Genomic DNA, 25,843 nt, shown 5'->3' on the forward strand with positions numbered 1-25,843 from the left:
ATGGATGTCAAATTGTTTGACAGCAATGATTAGGCACAATTGTGATGTGCTTGAATTTATATCCTTCAATAAATGTGTTGTGCTTCTCTTCTGCCGGATTCCTGACAGGGAACAGAAACATCCCAGTGCGATTTGTTCTGAACAAATACAAAGTGTCCTGTCAGTGTTGTTGACCACTGCGCATGCTGTGTTAGGAGCCATCCCAGCTCAGAGCAAAGTCCCAGTGTCTGTACTTAAGCAGCTGCCACTGTCCATCACCCAGTTAAAACACACACGCGTGCTCACACAGAGAGACAGAGCTGTCCCAGAGACAGCTCATGGTCGTCCCCGGCACAGAGCGAAGCAACAAGATCATCCTTACCTGCTATGGGACTCTAGCTGTCAGTTTGTTCTTTTGCTTCCTCAACCAACATGTTTTACTCAGTTTAATCATTTTGGAGCCAAAATGAAGACTTTGGAGCAAATATTTGCCTTTCACATGATTCTGGTCGCCTCGGCTTACAGCACACAGAGAGGTAAGTCAGAAACTCTTCAGTGATCCCAGTTGCTTCACTGTGTGTTTTTGTCTTTTCCTAAAGATGATGGTGTTTCCTGCAACTGTCCAGAAATATTTGTATAATTGCAGTGAACTACAGCGATAACCTTCATGCGCGGCATGAAAAATGAGCTGGTGTCCACAGGCCAAACTTAGCGAAAATTTGATTAACTTCGTTTCCTCCCTGTAACTTGGGATACCCTGTCTGTAATTTGTGACAGAGGAAATTGCGAAGCCTCAGGTGTGTCACACATTCTAATATACAGCTCTTCAGCTGTACGCAAGGCGATGGCATCTAACATGGTCAGATCTTCTTGCTGAAGCAGTGAGCGAAGCGCCGGATTACAGACATGTGATATGAGCGCCATATCAAATGCTAGCACAAACAGTTCAGGAGCCTGCAGGCAGACATGCTTAGAAAGTGTGGAGCTCCTACGCAAGCTGCAGAGAGCAACAGATGGCCTTTCTGTCCATGGAGAGCCACAGGAGCTTCTGTACAATAAGTGACATGATGAAGGTTTTGGGATTGTCAGATAACATGGACCCTACATAAAAAACCATAAAAAAGAGAGAGTTCATCTAAGGATGGATTGCATATTTGTCTTACAAATAAAAACAACCTGTTTTAAATTAATATTCACATGACTACAAACAACATTAGTCATAGAAAAGGCATTAAATAAATAGCATCATATCTAGCACCATAATTTTTTCAACATGTTTTGGTAAAATTGTCCAAAAAGATTGAAATGGTGATATCCTTCATAGGTTATTAAAAAGAAAAAAAAAACAAACTCAAAAACTAGACAGTGGAAATTCACCTACTTAAGACTTTTTTTGTGGAATGTAACTCTAAATTATTCACGGAAAACCTGCCTTGTCGCAGATTTCTTTCCTTTTTTCGGTAGTGCATATTTAGAATATTCAAAATAAAATGCAGCTTGAGAAGCTGAGATTAGTAGGAATCTTTAAGGCCAACATTTCAGCTCGTGCTTTGGTGCTAACTTTTTTTGTAGCACCAAGTAGTCGAGCAGCACCTCGAACCCTCAAGGTGAGAGATGAATTCTTTCACTTGAATCATTTAGAAATCTTTATATCAAAAGAGAGAAAACAATGTCCTTTATACTCTTATGCTTTTCTCTCATTTGTTTTCTTGTTGCTGCTGCTCCCAGTGCACTTCCTCTCTTGTTTCCTGAACTGTTAGTGTATTGGATCTTTCTAAGTTGAAAGGAAATCCGAACGTGTCTGATCTGAGGCCAACTGTAAACACTTACTATTACCTCCTGAAGACCATTGTCTTCAAGCGATCATTTTCTAAGAGGCTTCCTGCTGCTTCATACTTTATGTAACAGAGATTTACAAAAAGATCAAACATTTCTGGTTTTGGTTTAGTGAGAAAAAATAAAAGGCATAAGGTACAATGGTTAGTCTTTGTTAAATAAAACAAAAATGTCACATTTTTTTTAGGTTGAAAAAGGCAGTCTGACAACAAAATGTAGAGTATGGACTGTTTATAATGGATGGACTCGACGCATGGCTTTTCATCTTCTGATTACTCATTTAAAATATACCTAATGTCTACTTGAAATTTCATCATGGTGGCATATTTTCCAACTAATGCATGATTGATGCATATCCCACACATATCAGTGATTTCAAGCACTTTACTGCCATGTGGCAGTGTCATCTATATTTTTCAAATCCTAAATTGAAGTTAGGTATGACTGTGATTAGGTTAAAAATGACACATTAAAACAGACTAAGCAAAAAATACCAAATAAAACATTGTCAGTCTGCGGTAAAGAAGCAACTTATTTCAGCTTCTTCAACAAATGTGTGAATCTCCTTTGTTCTAATGTAAACGGCGTATAACTGAAGTCCTAAAGGGGTGCGGGTTTTAATGTTTTTATCTTTTTTTTTATCTCTTTCTCTTTCTCACTGTTTATTTAATGTCACATGCTGTTTTTATTTTAATTACGTAAAGCACTTTGAAATGCCTTGCTGCTGAAATGTGCTATACAAATAAAATTTGATTGATTGATTGATTGATTGATTGATTGATTGATTGATTTAGATTGTTGTGTAACAGAATGCTTTCTGTGTTTTTTTATTGCCCAGCACCTCATATCATCACTGTACTAGAAACAGTGGATGTTCTTCCTGATCATAATGCCACCTTCATCTGTGAGGTGGAGTCAAGTCCCAGTGCTTCTATTACATGGACCAAAAATAATCAGCCAATCATGTAAGTTTACTGTTTCTTGATCATTCTAGGCATCTTCTTCTAAATGTAACCACAGATTGACGGCGACATTACATTGCAAAAAAAGAAAGAAGAGACAGAACTAATTAGTATTGATAATTTACAGGGAAGCAATAAAACGCTACAATATGAAAATCAAAAATGTCAACTATATGTCGCAGGTGTTGTTCTGCAGGCTGGAGTGAAAAGTGAATACATTCCAGTTGTTTTACACAGATGTGACCCATATTTTTTAATGACAGCGTGAAGAGCACAAGTCCATTTTATTTTTTCAGTAAAACCCAGGCCAGGATATTTTGACTTCATTAATAACTACATGCTGTTGCTTTTGGATTTGCACGTTTCAGCTGCATCTCATTATTTACAGTCTGTGCAGAACGGTTGTGCTTCAAGCTAATCAAATCGAGATGCTGCGTCTTATTACTAGAGTTGGTTTCCTCCAAAATAAATTGTACCACGGCAGAATGTAAGAACATTACAGCAGACAGCATTAACAGAGCTAGTCATAATTTTGTCAGCTTGCACTTGGACAACAGTGCTGACATCCATATTAACTTGTACAAACACAAAATGCTGCGTGAGATTCCACATGTTCTCCTGCGGATGCAGGTCACCGAAGGGCCACAGACTTTTCTCATTGGAGTTTGATGCTGATCACATTAAAATTATAGCCTGAACAATCGTATGAAAAATGGGATTTTAGCAAAACATTGCACCAGAGATTTAAGACCTGAAACATGAACGTAGGCCTCCACTACTTTTAATTTAGGGGATTTAAATAATTAGTAAAAGGCCACAGATGCTTAGCTATATCACAAAAATGTAATCTCGGACGCTAGGTTTAAAGTTTAAATGTGACTATGTGCTAAAAGTAAGACTCACATAAATGCAGATGCAACCTGTTCTTTTGTGATGGTCTGTAAAATGTAAAAATAGAAAATTAACAAGATGTAACAAAATCTAAATTGGTTACTTCATCAACACACTCCTTTTTGCTCTCTCAGGTACTATGACAACCGATACCTTACCAAGGAGCAGGGCCAGATGTTGACCATCCCTCATGTGAAAGAGTCCGACAACGGAGAGTACTGCTGCATTGCCAGCAACGGCATTGGAGAAGCCGCAAAGAGCTGCGGAGCTCTCCAGCTGAAGATGAGTAAGCTTTATTCTAAAAGGTTATAGTTTTGGAATAAAGACTATAAATTAAAACTTTGTGAACCCTAAAATAGTGTGTCTTCTCTAAACCAGAGCCCCAGATCAAGCGTCAACCTACCAACGTAACTTTACTGGTAGAATCTAAAGCAGTGCTGCCCTGTGTTACCCTTGGGAATCCCAAACCACATGTCACCTGGCTCAAGGATGATGAGCTCATCAAGGTGAGCATCTTCAGTATATCTGTTCACACAATACCTGTCAAAGTGGATGATGGGCCAGTGTGTCTTTTAGAAATTAAGTCAAGAATTGTTGCAAAGGGAGAAATTATGTGAAGAGCTAGCAACATAGTTTTCACCCATTCATTTGTTATATTTTGCTTGACTTTGCTTGGCCAATGACACATTACATTATGACCACCTGATCGAAAGCTTGATGCTTCTACTGCTAAAAACAGTCCAAAACTGGAGAAACATGGACTCCTCCTCTAAAAATCTTCGGGGTCTTGCACCAAATGTTAGCAGCAGTTCTTATAAATGCTGTGAGGTGTGAGAAGTCGACAGATCGGACTTGTTGGCTGATGTGCATCCCAAAGACGCTCAAATAAATTGGAGTCAGGAAAATCTGTTGAGCAAGTAAACACCGCAAGTTTGTTGTTATTCTCAAATGCTCAATCATGCTCGCTGTTTTACATTTTAATCGTAAAAAAGACCACAAGCAAGACTGCGTTTACTGTGACTGCTTTACTATGCAGCCTATTTGCTTGTTAAGCGTTTTTCTTCACATTTATTTCCTCAAAATAACACATCAACTTTGACAGCAAAATCCTTGCTCTCTAAAACATCTCACCCTCTCACAGGGTTTATAATAAAGGAACTTTACATTTGAATGGTTATAATGTTATTCCTGACTCATATATGATCTTGGAATACTGAAAAGTTAAAACAGACTTTTTACACCTTGAACAAATTTCTTCCAGATCAGCGACCGGGTCACCATTCTTGATTATGGGGCATTAAAAATTCATAGGATCCAGACGGAGGATGCTGGGATGTACCGCTGTGTGGCAAGGAACAGCATTGGTTTGGCCTTTTCAAAGCCTGTCACCATTGAAGTACAAAGTACGATGTTTGCTTTTAATGCTTGCATGGTTAAACTTGCTTCAAGTTAAGACTTTTTTCTATTGTTATGCTTAAATGAATCTATCACCCTGTTTGTGTATCTGCTCAGCTCCAGCACGACTCCTGCGATTTCCAAAAGAGAAGAGAGCAGATTATGGTAGCCAGATAACCCTGGAGTGCAACGCCACTGGAAATCCTATTCCCACCATCACCTGGCTGGAAAATGGGAATACTGTGAGTGGTTGGATTTAATTTATGTGCATATGCATGTAAACATGAACATATTTCAAATGAATTCTTCCGATTTTCATTTTCTTGGTAAAATTCATTCTTATTGTCTGCATAATAATTGTCCGTTTGACAATAAATTGAGGAGCATGCAGTTGTGTTGTTATTACTTAAAATATATATATATATAGATTTATAAAATCTCACAATCACTGAAAACCTTAGAGGGGTTTTGCAAAAGCACCTTTTATTTTGTTTTCCTTTCTTCTTGTGTTGGTTTTAGATCACAGTAAGCTTCTGGTTCTCCACAATGAGGAAACCACATTTCTCCTGAAGGGCTTATGATCTCAAGGAAAAAAAAAAATCTTTTGACGTATAGATGTTCATTAAAAAAAAGGTAGTAAATTTCAGTCACCCTAAGGCCAAACTACTTCAGCAAAGTATTTCCACAGCGTAACAATCGGATCCTCTAACTACAGTAGCAGTGCTTTTGAGGTCTTCTTTAACTTGCAAAAGGAAAGAGCTGTTAACACAGGCAGTGGCAGTTTCGCTCCTGGGTGACGGGAGTAGTCGTCTTGGACTTGTATCCAAAACATCTACTCTGCGAAGATGTTCTCTGGTGGCGAATACCTTCTAATCTTTTTTCATGTTACATAGGTTTTTATGAAGGATATCAATTGTATTTATTGGGCCGATCATTGGCGTGAAGTGGGTAAATCTGCAGTAGGCATTCATCCATCCATCCATTTTCCTGCACCCTTGTCCCTTGGTGGGGTTGGGAGGGTTGCTGGTGCCTATCTCCAGCTGGCGTGCCGGGCGAGGGGCGGGGTCACCCTGGACAGGTCGCCAGTCTGTCGCAGGGCAACACAGAGACACACAGGACACACAACCATGCACACACACTCTCACACCTAGGGGCAATTTGGAAAGGCCAATTAACCTAACAGTCATGTTTTTGGACTGTGGGAGGAAACCGGAGTACCCGGAGAAAACTCACGCATGCACAGGGAGAACATGCAAACTCCATGCAGAAAGACCGGGGCCGGGAATCGAACCCAGAACCTTCTTGCTGCAAGGCAACAGCTCTACCAACTGCACCACTGTGCAGCCCCAGTAGGCATTCATTAAAATGCAAATTGAGATTGATGCAACCTGTAATATGTTCTGGCATTTAAATTTTTTGTCTTTTGAAGGTGCAGAAAAAGGGGCTCACTCATTTGTGTCAGGACTAAAACAGAACGAGCAGTTGTGAGGTTGTGGAAACGCAGATGTTGAATACCTCACCTTTAATAACTTTGACAGAAGCTACTGTTTCATTTGTTGCTTTTGATATCTGCTTTTTGCACTTGCATTCACACAGATTCAGCAGTTAGAGGGCTTTCAGGCGGGCCATGGAACCAGGGATATAAACAGCGGGGAGTTGTCATCATGGCGACAAAGGTTTAAAGAGATTGCATCGCAGTTATCTAATAATACCCGTTATTATCAGGTTAGATAATAATGTTGGTCTTATTAAATGAGAGAGCAACGTGAGAATTTTGTTTCATGATGGGCCCAAAGTGTTTCAAAGTAAACTCTAGAATCAAAGCCTAAGAAATCTCTCTAAGTTTTTGACTATAACTAATACAGAATGTTAAGTAGGTCATATTTAACACAAGACTTTCCTCATGCAAACCATTAAGGGAATGACTTACATCACATACCGTCTGGGTCTTTTATAGTCCAGGGTGTTACAACATGATTATAAGCCCGTAATAGTTGTAAATACTAGGTCTGTTGGCATGTGTCTGTGTGTGCGCGTGCTGATTAAAATTACTTTGGGAGGTGATTTTTTTTGCCAGCTTGTTAAGGCCATTAATGCCAACGAGGCCGGGTCCCAAAACAGACAGTGTGAAAAGCGACTTCAAACATAGACACGGCCACATGTCAGCAGCTAGCCTAGCCTCATTCGTTCACACGTTCCCGCATTGCAGATCACGCATACTTCATCTTTTATATGAAAACGGGAACCCACTTATATACTCATGTTTAGATTTTTTATTTAAATCACTTCAAAACGCTTTTCACATGAATTACTAAAAACTGAAAAAGAACCAGATTTATGACTTGATATAAACTTCTTATCTGATCTGATGTGTCCAGTTCACCATTTTCTCTCGTCTGTGATTTTCTTTCCAGGTGTCCGGTGCCTCTGTGGAGGAGACTCTGGTGGGAAATGTAATCCTCTCCATCCTTAAAGTAACGGCGACAAAGTCAGCATTATACACGTGTGTGGCCTCCAACAGACACAGCGGTGGAGCGAACAATGTGAAAAAAAGTGCCAGAGTCACTGTTACAGGTGATGTAGAGAAAATAGTTTTCATTGCCATCAAACTCCCATCAAAAAAAAAAGAAAAAAAAAGACTTAAAAAACAGTTTTTATTAGTTCAAAGTTTGAAGTGTTTTATTGATGAGTGGTTGTTGTGACCAGCTGCTTATTTGTGTTGTTGTAGCTGCCAGAAGGTCGTGCTTCATGTTGCTTCAGCTGTTTCTTGCTTTAAAACACACCCTGCTCACAGTCGTCCTCAAATGACAGTGACCACACCTGCATGCACACTCTGCTTCCACCTGGTTGTCCTTCAGTCCCCTCACAGATAGCCACGACTTGAAGAGAAAAGCACCATGGCTGCTTTTGGCTCTCCCAGACTGAAAGATACAAATCAACTTTGTCTTCTCCATTTGTCTTGTGTCTTTGTTCTCACTGTTCAACTCGGGTTCATTCAACTGGTGTCTTCTGGATACTGTCTCTTTCCTATAGACTGGAGGTAAGAAAGATGCCTTTTTTTCTTTTTTTATCTTTCAGTTTATGGTCTTTTCTTAACGTGTTGCATGTTTTTTGTATGTATTCTTGTATATGTGCCCTAGTACAGATGTTTAATAAGCTTTTTAAAAGACTTTATATGTTATTTTTGGACTTAACATAAAAAAAAATACTTTTGGGTACAACCCAAAAGTATTGTACAAGCTTTTCACTTTGTGCTGAACTTAAGCATGTCAACCCCACGTTTAGATGACTAAATGCATCGAGCTGCACCTGGGTGATTTGCTGATTTGCTGTTTTTGTTAATATGCAATTGAACAGATGCACCTAGTAAAGTGGCCAGTGTGTGTCCTAATTTAAGTCTGAGGGTTGAGGTGTAAGTCATAAAAAAAAAAGGGAAAAAAGGTTGATTTTGGTCCTGAGGAACAATGAGAACCCATTTTAAGTTCACCCGTGCAGCACAACTGATTTTTAAGACCATCTGGTGTTTTAAATAGTTCATGATGCCAAGCACTGGAGCCAACAGCATCACCGATCCACCAACTACTGAAGTGTGTGAGTAAGGTGCTTTTGTACATATTTAGCCCTTGTCTTATGTTACAGCCAATTTTAAGATCAGTTGGCATTCTGGTTATAGCTCAGGTAAGTTTCATCAAATTCCACCAAATTCATTTAAAGTCTTCATCTAGACTTGTTTGTCTCTGTTGCAGTTGTTTTCAAACTTTTAATGATTCCTTTGACTAAGTATGTGAAAGGCTGAGTAAGTAATTTGGTTCATGTTGCTATTTTCTAACTTATTAAGATCAACAAGCCATGCAAGCGAGATCATCCTCACTTGGATCATGTGTTCTCTTTTCTTCCCCATTTTGAACAGTGGGTAGCCGTATCATCACTTATGTGTTTTAAGACCTTTATACGTTTTCCCAGGAGGGGTCAGTAAATGTTGAGGGAACAGTAGCTAATTTTTATTGTTAGATTATTTTTAGAGTTTCTTCATTCTTAAATTGGGATTTCCACCACACTGCTTCTTTTGACTGTGCCAAACAGTCTTTACTTTACTTTATGAACCCCCATGCCAAACTTTTAACTTTTTTGGAGTTTAAATACGTTACTGAGGAGACAATCGTAGCTGCACTAACACGCATAAAAAAGTCAAAGACTTAGCATGTAGGAAAAAATGCATTAGAAAGTGACTGCTTGGAGACAAAAATTGAGGACATAAGAGGCATTAGACTGCAGGTCATAGACAGAGTAAACGGTAACATTTCACTGTGATTTGACATCTTGTCACTACAAAGCAACAGCTCTACCAACTGCGCCACTGTGCAGCAAATTGAAGATCAAAAAGGAAAAGAAAAACAAAACAAAAAAAAAACAAGGATAAATGGACTTTGATTTTAACTTTGCACAATCATCAATCTGGAACTTGGAAGTGCGGTAAAGCAGAACGACAACAAAAAGCCTAGGTCCGAAAAGAAGCCATTAGCTCTACATGTAGGTGTTTAGAGGAGTCAAAATGACAAACAGGGATGAACGTGCTTCCATGCCTGAAGGTTTGACAGGCAACGGAGAAGTAATAGCAAACATCAAGCTAGGAGAAAAACAGGAATAGAGGGAGTCTGGCACACAGACAGGTTTTTACATAAAATGTGACAGATGTTCATTCACGAGGCAGCGAGGAAGTCCAGCAGGCGGCATACAATCCATGTAAACCTTCCACAGCTTCTCTCACCGTCAACATCTGGATCATGTTGAGATATTTCAGGTGAAAAACATCTCATATTTTCACTTACTGTCTACCAAAGCAGTAAAAGAGGGGCTGCCCCAGTTTTCTTTTACATTTTTTTATTTAAGTTTTTTGTTCATTAGGTGAGCTGGAGAATGTAAAAATGTTCTCCTTGTTACATGAAAACTGTAAGGAGAATGCTACGCTATAAATTGGGACTTGAACAACAATCGGATGCAACAAGTCTACCTCTATAAAGTTAAATCAAACACTATCTGTTAGGAGTGGTTTAGTTAAAGTGCAAACTTAAAACCAATGAAATTTTGATGATTACCTTATAACTCATAAACTGTCCAAAACCAATAACAAAAAACAGAGAAAGAGACACAAGAGGCCAAATACTCGTTCACACATCGTTTGTCTCTTTCCAACAGACATCATCAGCAACAACAGACACCAGGCAGTCATAAGGGCATCACAGGCTACTGCAGTGCATATCGTGGAGATGCGTGTCGAACAAATCTTCGAGACGACTCTCTGGTTTTCTTCAACTCCTCCCTGTCGGATCCCGAAACGATGCAGGAGTACCTGGTTCAGAGCTGGTTGGCTGAGCTGGAAGGCCTCAGCGGACTGTGTAACCCAGCTGCACTCTCGCTGCTCTGCCACTCCGCCTTCCCCGACTGCAACCCATCAGGTGGCTCAGCCCCTAAACCGATCTGCAGGTACTGCGCGGTCTACATTTCCCTTTGGGATGTTTCTAAGTTAGAAGTGGAGAGCAGAAAATACATTTAATCATCTAAATTCATTTCTTCACTTTTGGAACAGAGAGCACTGCCTGGCAGTGAAGGAGCTCTATTGCCATAAAGAGTGGTTGACACTGGAGGGGACTGGCTCAGTTCAGGCTGGACTCTTGAGCTCAGTCACCGGCTCCCAGATTTTCACTTCACTGCTACCTAACTGTCAGGTCTTACCAAGTCTGCACACTGACCCATATGGTTGTACATATATCCCCTTTGTAGGTAAGATATGACACCTCAAAACTGTGATAAGTGTTTCTTCGTGACAGTTTAGCTCAAGGTATAGTTAATAGTTATCTTCTATATGTAAGTATATTTGTAGTGGTTGTAACTGTGGGTAGATTTAAATTTCTCAAAGGCCAGGAAGGCATAGGCTGTGAGTTTTAAATATGCATTTTAGTATCATCAGCATATAATAGTAATAGATAATACAGCTTAAGCATAGATGCCTTTTTCATAGCGTTTTTGAAAAAATAAAACCCAAAACATTTCAAGCAGATCATTTCCAACATCCTATTCTATTTCTGGTTGAATGCCTCTTAGTGTGATATCACAATTTAATATAATGGTTAATGTTGTCAAAATGAGTTACCAGTGCTGTTTCCCTTTGATGTTTTATTATTTTTTTCCCCATTTTATTTCAGATCTCCAAAAAGATCAGATAACAAGTAAGTGTGAAAAGACAAACCAGAAGAGAGAAACTGGGCAATAAAACAGCCAGTGTCCTAATCCTGGTGTTTTCTTTGTTGTCAACAGCGACATGTTACAATGGCAGAGGTCGCTTCTACCAAGGCCGTGTGAATATCACCAGATCTGGAATACAGTGTCAACCGTGGAACAAACAGGTAAGCAAACACGAACAACTTAGCAAATCTGCTATTACTGCAGTTGGCGGCTCTGGTGTTATTATCAATGTGTGCTCATGTTTAAGGTTTTCAGAAAGCCAGAAAGGGTCTAATCAAGGAGTGTGTCCAAATTCAAGGAATGCTTTTAAAGGCCACATTAATTTAATTAATCATCCAATTAATTAAAATGACTAAACATGTAATAAAACCACTCAGCCAGACTTCAGGCTTGATTTTTGGCAGCTTATTTTTAGCACCTCCATGATTGTTAGGTGACAGGACATACGTGGGGTATGGGTGCTAATAAATTCGAAGGCTAGATCATTCAAGCTTGATGTCCATGAGGGCTGCGGCCTACATTTACTGGGTCAGTCGGATTGGTCAAAAGAGTTTGTGTCAAGATCAGCTGAATGAGAGGTGGTGAGGATGAACGCAGGGACCCAGGTTGTAGAAGAAATTATGAATTTAATGACAAAAGCTCAAAAACAGTCCAACACAGGCGGCACGGCAGAGAGTTTAGCACACAGCTAATACCAGTAGCTACTGATAAACAGAGGACTGAAAACGAGAGCTAACGCTAACCAGGACTGTACAGTTCAACTGAAGAGCAGAGAACGTGAGACGTGCGACAGCAGACGAGACATTAGACGAGGACCCGACATGAGACAAAGACAACAGGTGGGTTTAAATACACAGGGAGGGTAATCAGGAAAACGAGACACAGCTGGGATCAATCAACAAGGAGGACAGGACATCACGGAGACTCAAGGGGAAACAAGGACACAGAAAAAAAAAACAAGAAACAAATACACAATTCACTTTTAACAAACTCACACTGATGTGACATGTTTTCACTGTGTTCAGTAAATAGTTAATTTCACAGAATCTAACTCCACAAAATCTGAACCAACACTTCAGGAGCATTCCCAGCATCCCTTGCTCTCACAATTACAAAATGTCTTGGGAGAAAAGGTTGTAAGCTTTCTCAAGATCCACAAAACATGTGTCACTGGACAATCACCCCCTCAGGACATCCACATCTCTTAAATTGAATCGTTTTGGACCATAGAGCAAACATGCAGTGGTTGAAAAATACTTAAATCATTATTTCACAAAGTTGTAGCTTAACAGGAATTAAGCTGGTCAGCGACATCTAAGGTAGCTAAATTGTATTTTACTTCAGAAAAGCACAAGAATTAAAAAAACAACTTTCAGCTTCCCTTCTTATTTGGGTAACTCTTAAACTTCTTAAAATCCCCAAACCTGCTGGGTGCTTTCACAAGAGCGTGGATAAACTGTTGGGATAATGATATCTGAGATTCCAAGATTCCAAAGCCAAAAGATTTTCTCAGATGCTTTGATCAGTTTTATATCAATTATGCAAGACATCTACCCAAAAACCGACACGGATAAAAAACGCTGACAAGTGCAAGCACGAGTGCACATGAACAGACATGCATGGGTTAAAACACAAACCCACACTCTGCTGCCCAAAAGCCTCTTTATTTTTTTTTACGGCTTTCCTCACTTATAGGGTCTTTTTGGGTGAGCCGTTACTACTCTCCTGTGCACTGTTGTGTGTGTGTGAGGGAGTGTGTGTTGGTGCCAGGTCAGCAGAGAGGGAGGAGCTTCTCATGTCACATCCTGCCTCTGGAAGCAATTAGCTTTCACACGCATATGGTAAACAGACTCCAGGACAACCTCTCTCTCCTACACACACACACGCACGCGCACACACACACACACACACACAGTAAAGAACATTATACTTATATACGTTTGCTCAATTGAGGAAACAATTGGTGTCCAATATGACCCAGATGTTGGTGTATTCTCTGTAACCTTTTGTTGCTTTGAACCAGTGTTCATATATTACTGTAATTTTCCTTCCTTTACACACACCTAAAACGTTTTTTTATGTGTGGATTCAACACAAGAGGAATTAAAATAAGTCTCTGTTAGTAATACACTCTGAAACTGGTTTTTATGAAAGAGTAGTGCTGAAAGTCTCTGTTTGCCACAGATCAAACACAGCAAGCCATACGGGACGCAGTGATCTGGTCATAAAGGACCAAAATGTAACTTTTGGGAAACGTTTTCAAAATGCCAAGTATGACGTAAAACGAGAGCAAAAAAATAGTTTTAATGTGTCACTAAACTGAAAAACTCATTTTGAGCACATAAATGTGACTTGATAAAAATAGGCAGTAATTTATTTTTAATTTAAAATAAATGAATAGTCTGCTGTAGATAACTGAAGTCGACAGCAGATCTACAATGATCTGTTTTCTGCTTAAAATGATCTGGGAATACCTCAAGCTTTAACGGTGTTTTTGATGAAATGACCCATTTTGTGATTTAAATGTTTAAGGCTCTCCAGCTTAGGAAAAACTAGTTTCATTTATATGATGTTATATTGTAGCATTAATGAAAACAAAGGTTTTAAAAACTTGACTGATGCATATTAATGACAAGACCTACGTTTTTGCCAAGCACCAAGCCTTCATTTCCTCCTTGTAATCTCATCAGAGGGCTGATTTTTACTGGAATAATTTTCCAAAGGACATTGATTGATCTGATCATTCCTTAATCGCTTTTTTGTGCTCTTTAATTTTACCATATATAAAGTACTTCATGTAAATGCAAACAACAAAACAGACAAAAGAACGATCTCAGCACTGTTTACCTCTAAACCACTTATTTTCTTGCATGTCAACCTGCAGGAGTAATCAAAGTTTGCAAAACAACACCTGCAGGATATAACTGGGAGATGTGAAGAAAAAAAAAGCATAATAAAAAACAACAGTGCAGCTGGCTGCATGGATGGAGGAATGAATGGATTAGAGGATTGAATCTTTTGTACTTTATTAAAAAAAAAACTAAATTTGAATTAAATTAATAATTAATTCTCTCTTTCATTTCATTTGTTTTAACTGAGCAAAGATTAGAACTTTCTCGTGGTGAAAAGAAAATACTGGCTTTCTTTTTTTTTTGTGCTGGGTGTATATAAGTTGTAAAACAGCGTGAACAGATTATTCCCATTCTTGCTAATGTGAAACAGAAAATGCCTGCCTCATGCTTGCTCCCCATTTTTATATCAGTGATACAGAATTTCCTTGAGAGGTGAAGAAAACTGTTAGTCCATCAAACAGAGTTTGTGTGATAGCTACAGTATCCTGTATGCAAATCTTCTAAGTTCTAATCATGTCACTCTTTGTTTCCATTTAGTTTTACATTTTGTGCAAGTCTTTTCATGAATCTATCTTGCATCAAGCAAATTCCACACATAAACACCATTCAGCGTGCTATTGTTGCCAAGGGACAGTTCTTACCCTCCAAAGTAAAATCAAGTCAAAATTGGCTCCTGCCTGTGTTTCATGTACAGTGGGATTCAATCTTTTTGGCCTGAGTCACAAAGTTAAAAACCGGCATGGGGTCGAATCTGTGTCACTGCGCAGAAGTGGAAAATCTGACAAATTTCTCCTCATTCTGCTGTTAGATCTAATGAGTCACCCAGACGATTGCTGCACTCAGCAAGCCAATAAAACGCGGTGGACGGTCACTAATTGCATCTTCAAAGAGGCTGACGCATTCAGCTGCACATTTCTCCTTTTGCACAAGATGAACAGTTTAAGTGTTCAGAGTTATTCAGCAGATTAAGTTACAGCTATTATGAGCCAATACAAGCTGGCCAACGTGATGAGATTACACTACTAGCTAAAGTTGTTTATGACATCATGGCGCATGATTAAACTAATCAGAGCAGAAAAATCTGATAAATCACTAAATACCCGTTTTTTTTATTCCTCTGAAAAGTCACCTGCTGTGCTCAGTGGAAATCATTTCATGTCAAAAAAAAGTTCACCTTAAGAAAGAGTTTTAAGTTTCCGAAATTGTTACAAGACACCTGGAGTGTAAAGATGGTTAGACGTGGATGTATTCAGAAAACCAAGTCCTATTCTCTACTAGGAGTCACTGTCATATTGATACTTTGCCTCTACAGTGTAGAGTGAACCCCCTGGGCTTGAAGAGTCAGACTTTGATTTGACTGTTGCTGTCTGATGATTATTGCCAGAGGGTTGTTGGCAGACCAAACTGCAGGCTCAGTAAAGAAGCTCCCAAAATCCTCAACAGAAAACATTATGCCATGTGGTTGCTGAGCTATAACTATACTGCGCATTAAGCATTTACCCCAGAATGTGCTATTTTCTGAAAAGACAAGATTTTATAATCTGTATTACACTGGAAATTTAGGAATATGTCATTAGTTATTTTTCTACTTACAAAATGTTTTTTTTTTCTTTTTCTGTAGGTTCCCCACCAGCACCGCCTATCGGTGGATGTCGTTCCAGAGCTGATGAATTCTAACAACCACTGTAGGAATCCTGGAGGAATCAGTGACAAGCCTTGGTGTTACACCTCAGATCCCAATATACGCTGGGAATACTGCGCAGTGCCTCAGTGTGGGGAAATAATCACAGCACCAGGTTCTTTTGCTTTTAATTGTGATTTACTTCATTAATTGATATTCTATCCTTCTCTTACTCTTCCCTTTAAATCACACCAGGGGCTTCATTGGCACAGAAACATTGCAGCATGTCTGATTTTCTGCTCCAGTCTTGGATTGGATCAATAATGTTTTGACCCTAAAATGGTTGAACTCCTATGCTATCTTACTGACTGGTACATACACATTTCCAGAAATACTGGCTGGCATATAAAACTTATGCTGGGAAACTGTTCCTGATGGGAAAGTGAATTTCATTCACCATTAACCCATGATGAAGAAATGTTTTCTATATGAGTCAACACTGGGAAAATGTAGAAAATACCTTTAACAGCAATGGCTGTGACCTTCCTGGAAGGAATTTCAAATTGCACAGAGGGAAAAAAAGTGAAATTAAAGATTGAAAGGTCCAACATCGTGACTCTCTCTTCAGCCGCACTTCGGTTCCATAAAACAATCATTTCAGAGCCATGCTAACATCTGTGGCTGGTCTCGTTGTGGCACAGCGACAATTTGCCTGCTCTTTGTGCCCATTCTTGTAACAGTGACATCATTTTTGATTATTGTAAAAGCAAACTACTTGTTCACAATATTTTTATTTTATTTATTCACTTAAATGTGGACTTGTCAATAGAGGCGACTGGTATTTCTGAATACCCCGAGTCCTAATAGGACCTAATTGGACTAATTTTCATGTTGATTATCAAGAACAAAGAAAATCTGCATGGATTTCCTTCTACTGTTTTCTACAGTGAAGAAGCCAGAGCTGACAGCGCCCGACCAGATTCCTCGTCCCCCTCCCACCTCGACGTCATCATCGCCAGCCTACTCCATGTCTGTCATCGTCATTGTCCTGACCTCAATGGCAACCGCGGTCTTCCTCACAATCATCATCCTTGGCTGTCATAGGAGGAGAAAGCAGTGGAGGAACAGAAAGAGGTAAGAAAAACCTAAAGGAGGAGACAAGGAACTTGAAATGTCCTTTTACGTTTTCTGATGTTTTTATTGTTTTTTCCCACATGCGCTCGCTGTCAGAAGAGAGATTGGGACGCCAACACTGAGCGCTCTTCCATCTGAGCTCTTGCTGGATCGACTTCATCCCAATCCCATGTACCAGAGGGTTCCTTTGCTGCTGAACTCAAAGCTGCTGGCCCTCGAGTATCCCCGCAACAATATCCAATATGTCAGGGACATCGGGGAGGGCGCGTTTGGACGTGTTTTTCAGGCCAGGTAACACAGAATGATTGAAGCAATACAGACAAGCAACATGCGCTTTCTACAATGTCTGTTCAAGTGGACAACAATGTAATAAAGCAATAATCCGACAGCAGAAAAAGGGTCTACGTGATATTGTTTACATTTCTCACACAGAGGAAAAGAGCGAAGGATTAAGACAGATGAGAGGTGATCTTAGCTCAGCCAGGCTCCTGGTCATTTTGGGAACCAAATGCGTCATTCACAAAGTCACAAGGGGAGCCGTTATAGGAGTCACCTCCACTTTACCTTGAGCCCACAGCAGGACTCCGTAGTCTCACTCTGATCTCCTTCATCAAACCAAACAGCAATCCTGAGTCACGGGGCAGTTTTATTCCTACAGTATCATAAATCTGTCAACAATGTTCAAGCTGTACCTGGGAGTATTTAAAGCCTGAAATATATTTAGCTGCATTTCTCTTCATGCAGGGCAGTGGGTGCCATCTTTATTACTCTGTAGAAACTCATTTTTTTATTGAAAACTAAATCAGGGTGGCTGGAAATTACCCCTGTTATATACAAAATAGAACTAAAAAAAAACCTACCTATGAAGCCCACACTGGAGTTTCTAAATCCAGTGCTTTAAAGCTACGTGTCCTGCAGGTTATAGATGCATCCTGCTCCAACACACCGGATTCAAATGAATGGCTTATTGCAAACTCCTTTTACAAACTCGATGCCTATGCCAGGCTTGCTGAAGAGGTAATTCAATCGTATGATTCGGCTGTGTTGAAACAAAACAAAACCAAACACATGTCAGAGCAATCAAAAACCGCTGCCAGGAAATGGAAATGGCCGAAAATGTCTTTTACTGAAAACCACATCCTTTCTCTGAAACTTGATAACTCTAATGTTTCATTATATTAGTTTCTTTTTTACATAAAGAGGATTGGAGAACCACCTAAACACCCACACTGGAAATCAAATAGAGTGGACAGAGTATGCACAGTATGTACACTGGGCCAAGAGCCTAAAAAGGCTGTTTTCAGTGTTGGTGATTGTATGAATCACAGCGAATGTGTTTCCAATTCTGTAATTTACCCATAGGAAGATTTTACCAAGTGGTGCAATTACCTTTATTCTTTGGAACAATTTTTCTTCTTTTCTTTTCTGATCTGGATTCATAAATCAGATGAAAGAGCAAACCTGGTGATCAGGTCTATTCGAAGCGAGCAATGAGCAGGTCAGTCTGATGATTTGATCAGAGGCCATTAGGTGAACTGGTCAACAGGTGAAAACGGGTATGAGAAACACAGCTCATTCAAATAGGGACGTATCATGAATCCTTGCAATACATTAAATTTAATGTATGATTTTAGCACTCACAAATATTTATATTAAGCATATTAAAAGAAGGTGAAAATGTGTGGTTATTAAACAAGGGAGTCATACGGACGTATGAACTGATGAAGGAATGAATTAGGCTTTTTCAAGCTAATTTGTAGAGTAGTTCTGTCTGTGCCTAGAAAGGATTTTGCAACTATGAAAATGCTGAAACAGAACAGGTAAAATGGGCATAGGTTAGATCATTTATTATGTAGGAACAGAAAACACTGAATTCTGCAGCAATCTGTGGGAATCATTAATGAGTGTGTTGTAATGCATTACAATCCTTGCAGAGCGCCGGGCCTCCTGCCCACACAGCCTTTCACAATGGTGGCTGTGAAGATGCTGAAAGAGGAAGCCTCAGCCGACATGCAGAACGACTTCCAGAGGGAGGCGGCGCTCATGGCCGAATTCGACCATCCAAACATCGTTCGACTCTTGGGTGAGTAGGTCTGTGTGGAAAATGGTGAGATGGGAAGAGCGTGTTCCAAACGGACTGCGGTCACAGCTGGAATTTACATTGGATATCTGTTAAAGCAGCGGGTGTGCTTCGAGTAAAAACACGGCACAAAATACAAAAACAGCAAAACGGAGAAGCAGAAACAGTTGGACAGAGAAGAGAGAAAAAAATGAAGCAAATAAAAGAACAAGTACAAGGTCAGGGAACATGACAAGTTAAACATAAATACTTACATTTCTGTACACACGGCTACTGTGTGTTCAGGAAAACATTTTCTGTTATGAGGACTAGTACCGTTTTCAAATAATAATTTCATTAGAACTGAAAAATGTGGCTAGTAATACCACTTTGTCACAAAAGTGCCAAAACACAGACAGTCTCGTACTTTCTAACTGGCTTAAGAACAGCCTTGAAACCATTATATACAGGGAAAGTTATTTGATACCAATGCAAATTCAAATTTGAATTTGAATACTAACCAGGCAATAATATCAACCCTATCCCTATTTGATACTGTCTGAAAGATTAGAAACACTTGAAACTGGGTTAGTTTCCAGCGTCCTCTCAGATACAGTGATTCTTTTGAATTAAGTCACTTTTTCCACATTGTTGGTACTTCGGCATAAATGCACTTCAGACAGATGCTTCGTGTTTGCCATGAAGCAGCTCGACAACTGGTGTGCTTTTATTGACCTGTGTAAAGCAAATGGCCTCCATTAAACATTATCTCCACTAATTCAGTCTATCTTATCTAAGGCAAACAGCTCAAATCCAAACATACGTTCAGGAAGACATTTAGAGGCACAGCATGCTCATTTTGGCACTTGCAGAGGATAAACAGAGCCATCGGTCATTGACTGCTCAGAGAAGGTTAGCTCCACGGTTCCTCTGGTTGTGAAATATTTTTTAAAACATTCACTCGCCCCGCACCCCCCATGTCAGAGACCTGCGGTGTCTGATGTGTTCTTTCGCTTCAGCTTTGACTGACTGATTGATGTTCATTAGGTCTCCTGTAGATTAAGCAAGAAATTAGAATCCTGTCTGACTAGATTATTTCCTTAACCTCCAACTACCCTCAAGGCTAATAATACACAGCAACTGTTGTGTAAAAATACGTCTCCATAAGACGAACGACTCAAATTTAGAGAGACGACATATGATGGCATCTCTTGGCTTTGATGCATGAAGGTGTGCAGTTTAAGTTTTATATATTTAGCTATGGAGTGAAGCATTTAAGCTACTGACATTCAACTAAGATTACTACTGTCTACTACTGTCACCCTCCCTAGCATAAAAACTTTGCTTTGCAAAAGTGTTCTTACCTTTGGGGTATTTTTCTTAGAGCAAGACCTAATTATCAAACAATTTTTGGGCGATTTTTTTGTAATTTATTAAAAATAGAAATCACCTTTACATAAGTATGGTTCTTGGTTTTCTACTTTTAATAAATAAAAAAACAACAACTCCAAAACTGCTAAGGGTAAGAATTGATTTAATAACATTTAAAATAAGGCTGCAACACAACAAAAAAAGTGAGACAAGTGAAGTGCTGTGGATACTTTCCATATGCGCTGTAACAACACATGGAAATTGTGGCTTTGCTGACAAAATCAGTAAACCTCGGCATGAGATGTAATCAACTAAATAATGTGTCAGAACAAAGCTGAGATGTAATGGCAAATGTTAAATATAATAGAGGTGATTTTTGGAATCTTTAGTTTATATACAAAAGACTACAGTTCAGATCAAGATGATTTAGTATGTAAATCATTTCCTGAACAGGAAATAATTACGTTTGAGGTCCTTTATATGACCCTGTTTTTGTGTCACAATTTTGACTGGAGTTTTTCACCCTCCTTTTGGCTTCCTGTATAGTTTATAGTTTTAAAGAGTTTGGTTTATGCAAAGCTTTCTTGAAGCGTGTTTACAATATTGGCACTGAACTAAAAGTAGGTCTCCGAAGAACCAATAAAATGTGATTCTTTCGCTTTTCCTGTTATTCTGTTGACTAGATGACTAGATAATGCAGAGAACTTCATCCATCTTTATCCAAGACTCACATATGACATCAAATTTCCAATAATAGCCTAAAATAAAAGCAGAAATACTTTTTACACTCATAATTTCATAAACTCAGACTTTCACTGTGTTGCTCATCTAATCACAGTTCCTCGGTGGATTCCTGCCCGATATTATTTTATTCTGAAGGACTTTGGAATCTCAACAAGAAATGAAAGTAAACCTCTGTGGGTTAAAACAACATTTGAAAGCATTTCAAATAACTTTGCTACCAGCAGGTCATTGAGCCTTTGATTTCAAAAGCAAAACAGAAACAGAATCAATCATAGATACTCTTGACACAGTTCACTTTAAGGCAACAACCTACAAAACTTTATTAGTTCATGGAATATCTTAAGCCGACTACAGACCAGAGAAAACAGAACTACAGTTCAAGGCCCTGCTGGGTATTTTCAACCCTCTTTAGGACAAATCTGGTTCAACAGGAAATAAAAGATAAATTGGCATGTTGTCCTTTTAAATACCAAGTTCCAAATACTAAATATAACAAAGTGGGGTTTTTTAGGTTAAAAGTTTATTTTGTTGATATTTGGTTCTGCTATGCTCATTTTGTGATTGTAAAGATGTCGTTTGTTCTCTCCTCAGGTGTCTGTGCTGTGGGTAAGCCCATGTGTCTGCTGTTTGAATATATGGCCCAAGGGGACCTCAATGAGTTCCTACGTCGCCGATCTCCGACCCAGTCTGTGCGCACCATCAGCCGGGCTAGCCTATCAGCTCGCAGTTTCTCCTCCGACGGGGAGGCGGCGTCCCTCACCTGTCCCGAGCAGCTCTCTGTTTCTAAGCAGATCGCCGCGGGAATGGCCTATCTGTCAGAGCGCAAGTTTGTCCACCGCGACCTGGCAACACGCAACTGCCTGGTTGGGGAAGAAATGATTGTGAAGATTGCAGACTTTGGCCTCTCCAGAAACATCTATTCAGCTGATTACTACAAAGCCAACGAGAACGATGCAATCCCCATCCGCTGGATGCCCCCGGAGTCGATTTTCTACAATCGCTACACAACCGAATCAGATGTGTGGGCCTACGGTGTGGTGCTATGGGAGATCTTCTCCCACGGGATGCAGCCGTATTACGGGATGGGTCACGAGGAGGTTATTTACTATGTGAGGGATGGTCACATCCTTTCCTGTCCTGAGGACTGTCCCCTGGAGCTGTATAATCTGATGCGTCTTTGCTGGAGCACACACCCATCAGACAGGCCGAGCTTTAGCAGCATACACCGGATACTGGAGCGAATGCATCTGAACACCCTGAGTGCAAATGCAGAGCCTGAAGCTGACTCATAATTTTTATTTAAGTGATTCTTGCATAAGGGAAAGCATCAAGGAAACTGGAATTGTAGTCATAATTTCTCACTTGATAATATTGACTTTGCTAGCCCTATTTTTATTCTGGGGGCATCATAACTTTAACTTTTGACTTTTGATTTGGCAGATTTGGAAAACTCCCTCTAATGCTCTGATTAAATGTTGTCAGATTATGTCTAGCTTTATAATTTGTTTCTTTGCCCAGACATTCTACTGCTACAATCTGATATTTGCTCCTGTTGACAAGGCTTTCTTTAGGAGCCATGCTGATAGGCTAAAGTTAGCATGTTAGCCAAACCTTCCTTTTTGATGTGACTGATATTTTTCAGCTCTTAACTCATTTCAACATGTGTAAAATCAAATGTTTAAGAAAGGTTTTTCTCTGGATCCAAAAACTTGGTGCTTTGATCATTATAAGCTTGAATGACTGGTGTTTCAGCTGCTCTCTTCTGCACCAAGAGCTACCTGAGGATATCTGAGCACTGCAGTGTAGGTCACATAGAGGGACTCACACCAGCCAGTACTGTCCATCCTACACTGGGGATGATAACCACCATGGATTACACCAGCAGCATGCGTCTAGTCTCGTTTTATCAAGTACTCCACAGATCATTTGAAAAAGCATTAAGAGAAACAACACTTCAATACTTGCGGACTTATATTTATACTACTGTAAATATTCTCAATTTAGTTAGTCAATTTCTAATAATTATTTTAAAAAGTCTAAGAGGTTATCTGCATCGGATGAAAAAAAAAGTCAAGGTTTGAATGCAGCTGAATTAATCTTTTTTATTTTAATTTTATTTTTTTTACAGCTTTTGGGAAATGTATGTTTGTGTTTTTCAATAGTTCTTATTTAATACCATGTCCTTAGTTGTAGTGCCTTGTCATGTACTATAAAGACTTGAATCACAAAAGTATGGTCATGTTTAATAATTTCAACAGGACCTGTTTAAATCTTATCAGTTTGGTTTTGAGCAGGTTTTTTTTCCTCTTTGTTCTGAATTTTGAAGCATAAAACAGACCGATGTCATTTAAAAGACAAAGGGCAGTAGCTCGAGAACATCATTTAAAAAAATGAAAGAAAAAGTTTATTCCACAGTGGCACACAATCACTTTTAATGGACACTGATCGTTAAAGTATATATGTCTTTATTCCAGTTTGAGGCATTTTTGTGAGGTTTTTTGGTTTTCATTGTTGGTTTTTGATGGTCTTTCAAGTTTGCAAGAAAAACTAAATTTTGTGAGTTTTGTTCATAAATTGTGTCAATATTTGTTTAATGGTTGTTCTGCAAAACCACTTGTCATTAATTAAGGTTCCTTAAAAATGAGTTGACTGAGAATAAGCCAACATTTGTCTGAAGGGGGCAACTGAAATTGCTCTTATGCAGGTTAAATGTTTTATTTTCTTTTAAAAGAAAAAGTAAAATTCATATCTAACTCATAAGACTTTGTATGTCATATTTTTTTTCTTACATACATTGTGGATGAACTGAATAAATTAGAGATTCTCATAATTTAAAAGCAATTATTCTAAATTCTCAGTTCCAAATGCATCCAGGAAAACCAACACGCTTAATTTCTTTTTATTTGTGGTGTGTTATTTTTATTTGTTACAATTCATAAACTGTTTTAATCCATTATTTATTTTTGTATTTTTTGATTTCTATAAAATAATATACAGTACATGTGTGTATATCTGTGTTGCCTATGAATAAACAAATATTCCATATATCACTTACTACATGAGATACTGACATTTACTTAGCCTTCACTTCTTATTCATACCCCTGGAAAATCAATTTAGATATGAAATAATATTTTTACCGACTTTTGTGATTGTCATGTCACATCTTGGACAGGTCCGGCCCAAGTCATCAACTCTAATGATTTGCGTGATGTGAGAAGTTGCAGCTCATCAAAGAAAATAATTTAAGATCTAACTAGAAGTGGCCAGAAGTATGAAGACTTTTGAGCTTAACTGAATGCATATCAAAAATACAAGACTGTGGGAAAAAAAAGCCCTTTTAGTCATTAAGAAATTATTTCAGATGTCCTTGTGTATTAATCCACAAGCCTTCCTTCAGAAAAGCCCAGCACTTTAACATACGCGTGGTGCAGTGATATTTTTCTCCACAAGAGGGATTGTAAGGGCGGCCTTTAGTAATAAAAGTCTGTGCAATTCAACGTCTTTGTAAATTTAATTTCTGTTTGCATAACTAAGCGCAAATAAATGAGATGTCTTGCATAACGTTCTGTTTTTTTTTTTACATCTTTGCCAACATGTTTTGTCACTGCATGGGTGTGCCTGTGAAAGCTTCATGGATTCAGTGCACTCTGTGTGTTTGCGTGCTGGTGTGCTTGCGTGCGTGTGTGTGTGTGTGCGCGTGTGCGTGCATGTGTGTGAGTGTCTAGATTGGGGATGCCCAGTGTAAACTGTTTGGACAAGGCAGCAAGGAGTTTGGCCTTGGACCGGTCATCCCTCTTCTTTTCGACAGAAACTGCAGCTCATTCTCTCCCTCTCCCACTTCCTCCTATGTCGCCTCGCTTTTCACCTCCTCAACATCTGGACCTTATTTCAGGTTTTTCCTTGCCTTGCCTCTTCTCTCATAAATAAGTTTTTTTGGTCCAACTGCAGATCATTTTGTGTCCTCATTACTTCTCTGTCTTCAAAATGTTTATGTCAAAATGCGACGGCCACATATGACGGTTAAACGGCCTTCATTCACACTGAGTCAGACAGTCATCCCTCTTCCAAGCAAAAGGTTTATTTAAATGGAAGCTCTAATCTTTCTCACAGTTGGATAAAGCAGCTCTTGGAGTTTGGCATCTCCACATTATTAGAGTTAAGAATCCCTTCCTGTTTCGCTGTAATAATATTCTCCTTTGGGCGAGTGAATCTTTGAAGTTCAGTTGTTATAAACCCGCTGACTTTCTGAGTGGCGCAGGTTGCAAGAAAATATGGAATTCTGTCCTGTCAACTTGTGAATCTTTGAGCAGGGGGAGCAATTTTGCTTTTCAGCAGACCATAATAAGAATCATGGAAAGTGTCCATGTTGACCTGACAGTGATGTGACATCCCCTTCAGTCAGCGACCGGCGGTATTTCCTGCTTGGCCATGTTGGCTTTCATTGGTCCGTTCAGGAGCAACAGGAAGTAAAGAGGCATATATCAGTCAGCTGGAGGCAAACACTCCAAAACTGTGGAACAATAAACGGTAGATAGCGGATGCCCACGCAAAAACATGTCACTCTTTCCAAAAAAATAAAAAATTGCCGACTGCGGTAAGGTCTCCGATGCATTTTGCTTTGCGCCACTGGACACGCAACTGACCCTGACCATTTCTATCAAAACATCGCAGTTAACCACTCAAGCAGCCTAGTTCTCGCCAGTACCATGCAGATTTGGTTTCAAGTCTCAAATTGGTCATAAATAAACATTTA

At 39.3% G+C, this 25,843-nt stretch overlaps 1 protein-coding gene across 1 annotated transcript; it reads left to right on the forward strand.

Moving 5' to 3' along the window:
• The first annotated feature begins 246 nt into the window (after window positions 1-246).
• On the forward strand, window positions 247-24,651 carry musk (muscle, skeletal, receptor tyrosine kinase). Its single transcript, XM_081613612.1, has 17 exons — window positions 247-515; window positions 2,654-2,780; window positions 3,803-3,954; window positions 4,047-4,174; window positions 4,930-5,071; window positions 5,181-5,305; window positions 7,478-7,637; window positions 8,097-8,103; window positions 10,260-10,547; window positions 10,651-10,844; window positions 11,267-11,290; window positions 11,379-11,467; window positions 15,780-15,954; window positions 16,727-16,913; window positions 17,010-17,204; window positions 18,848-18,996; window positions 21,679-24,651. The coding sequence occupies exons 1-17, from the start codon at window positions 446-448 to the stop codon at window positions 22,377-22,379; spliced, it is 2,913 nt and encodes a 970-aa protein (XP_081469738.1). The 5' UTR covers window positions 247-445; the 3' UTR covers window positions 22,380-24,651.
• Window positions 24,652-25,843: the final 1,192 nt, after the last annotated feature.

This window comes from Poecilia reticulata, chromosome 12, assembly GCF_904066995.2.
Source record: "Poecilia reticulata chromosome 12, P_reticulata-male-v2, whole genome shotgun sequence".
NCBI lineage: Eukaryota > Metazoa > Chordata > Actinopteri > Cyprinodontiformes > Poeciliidae > Poecilia > Poecilia reticulata.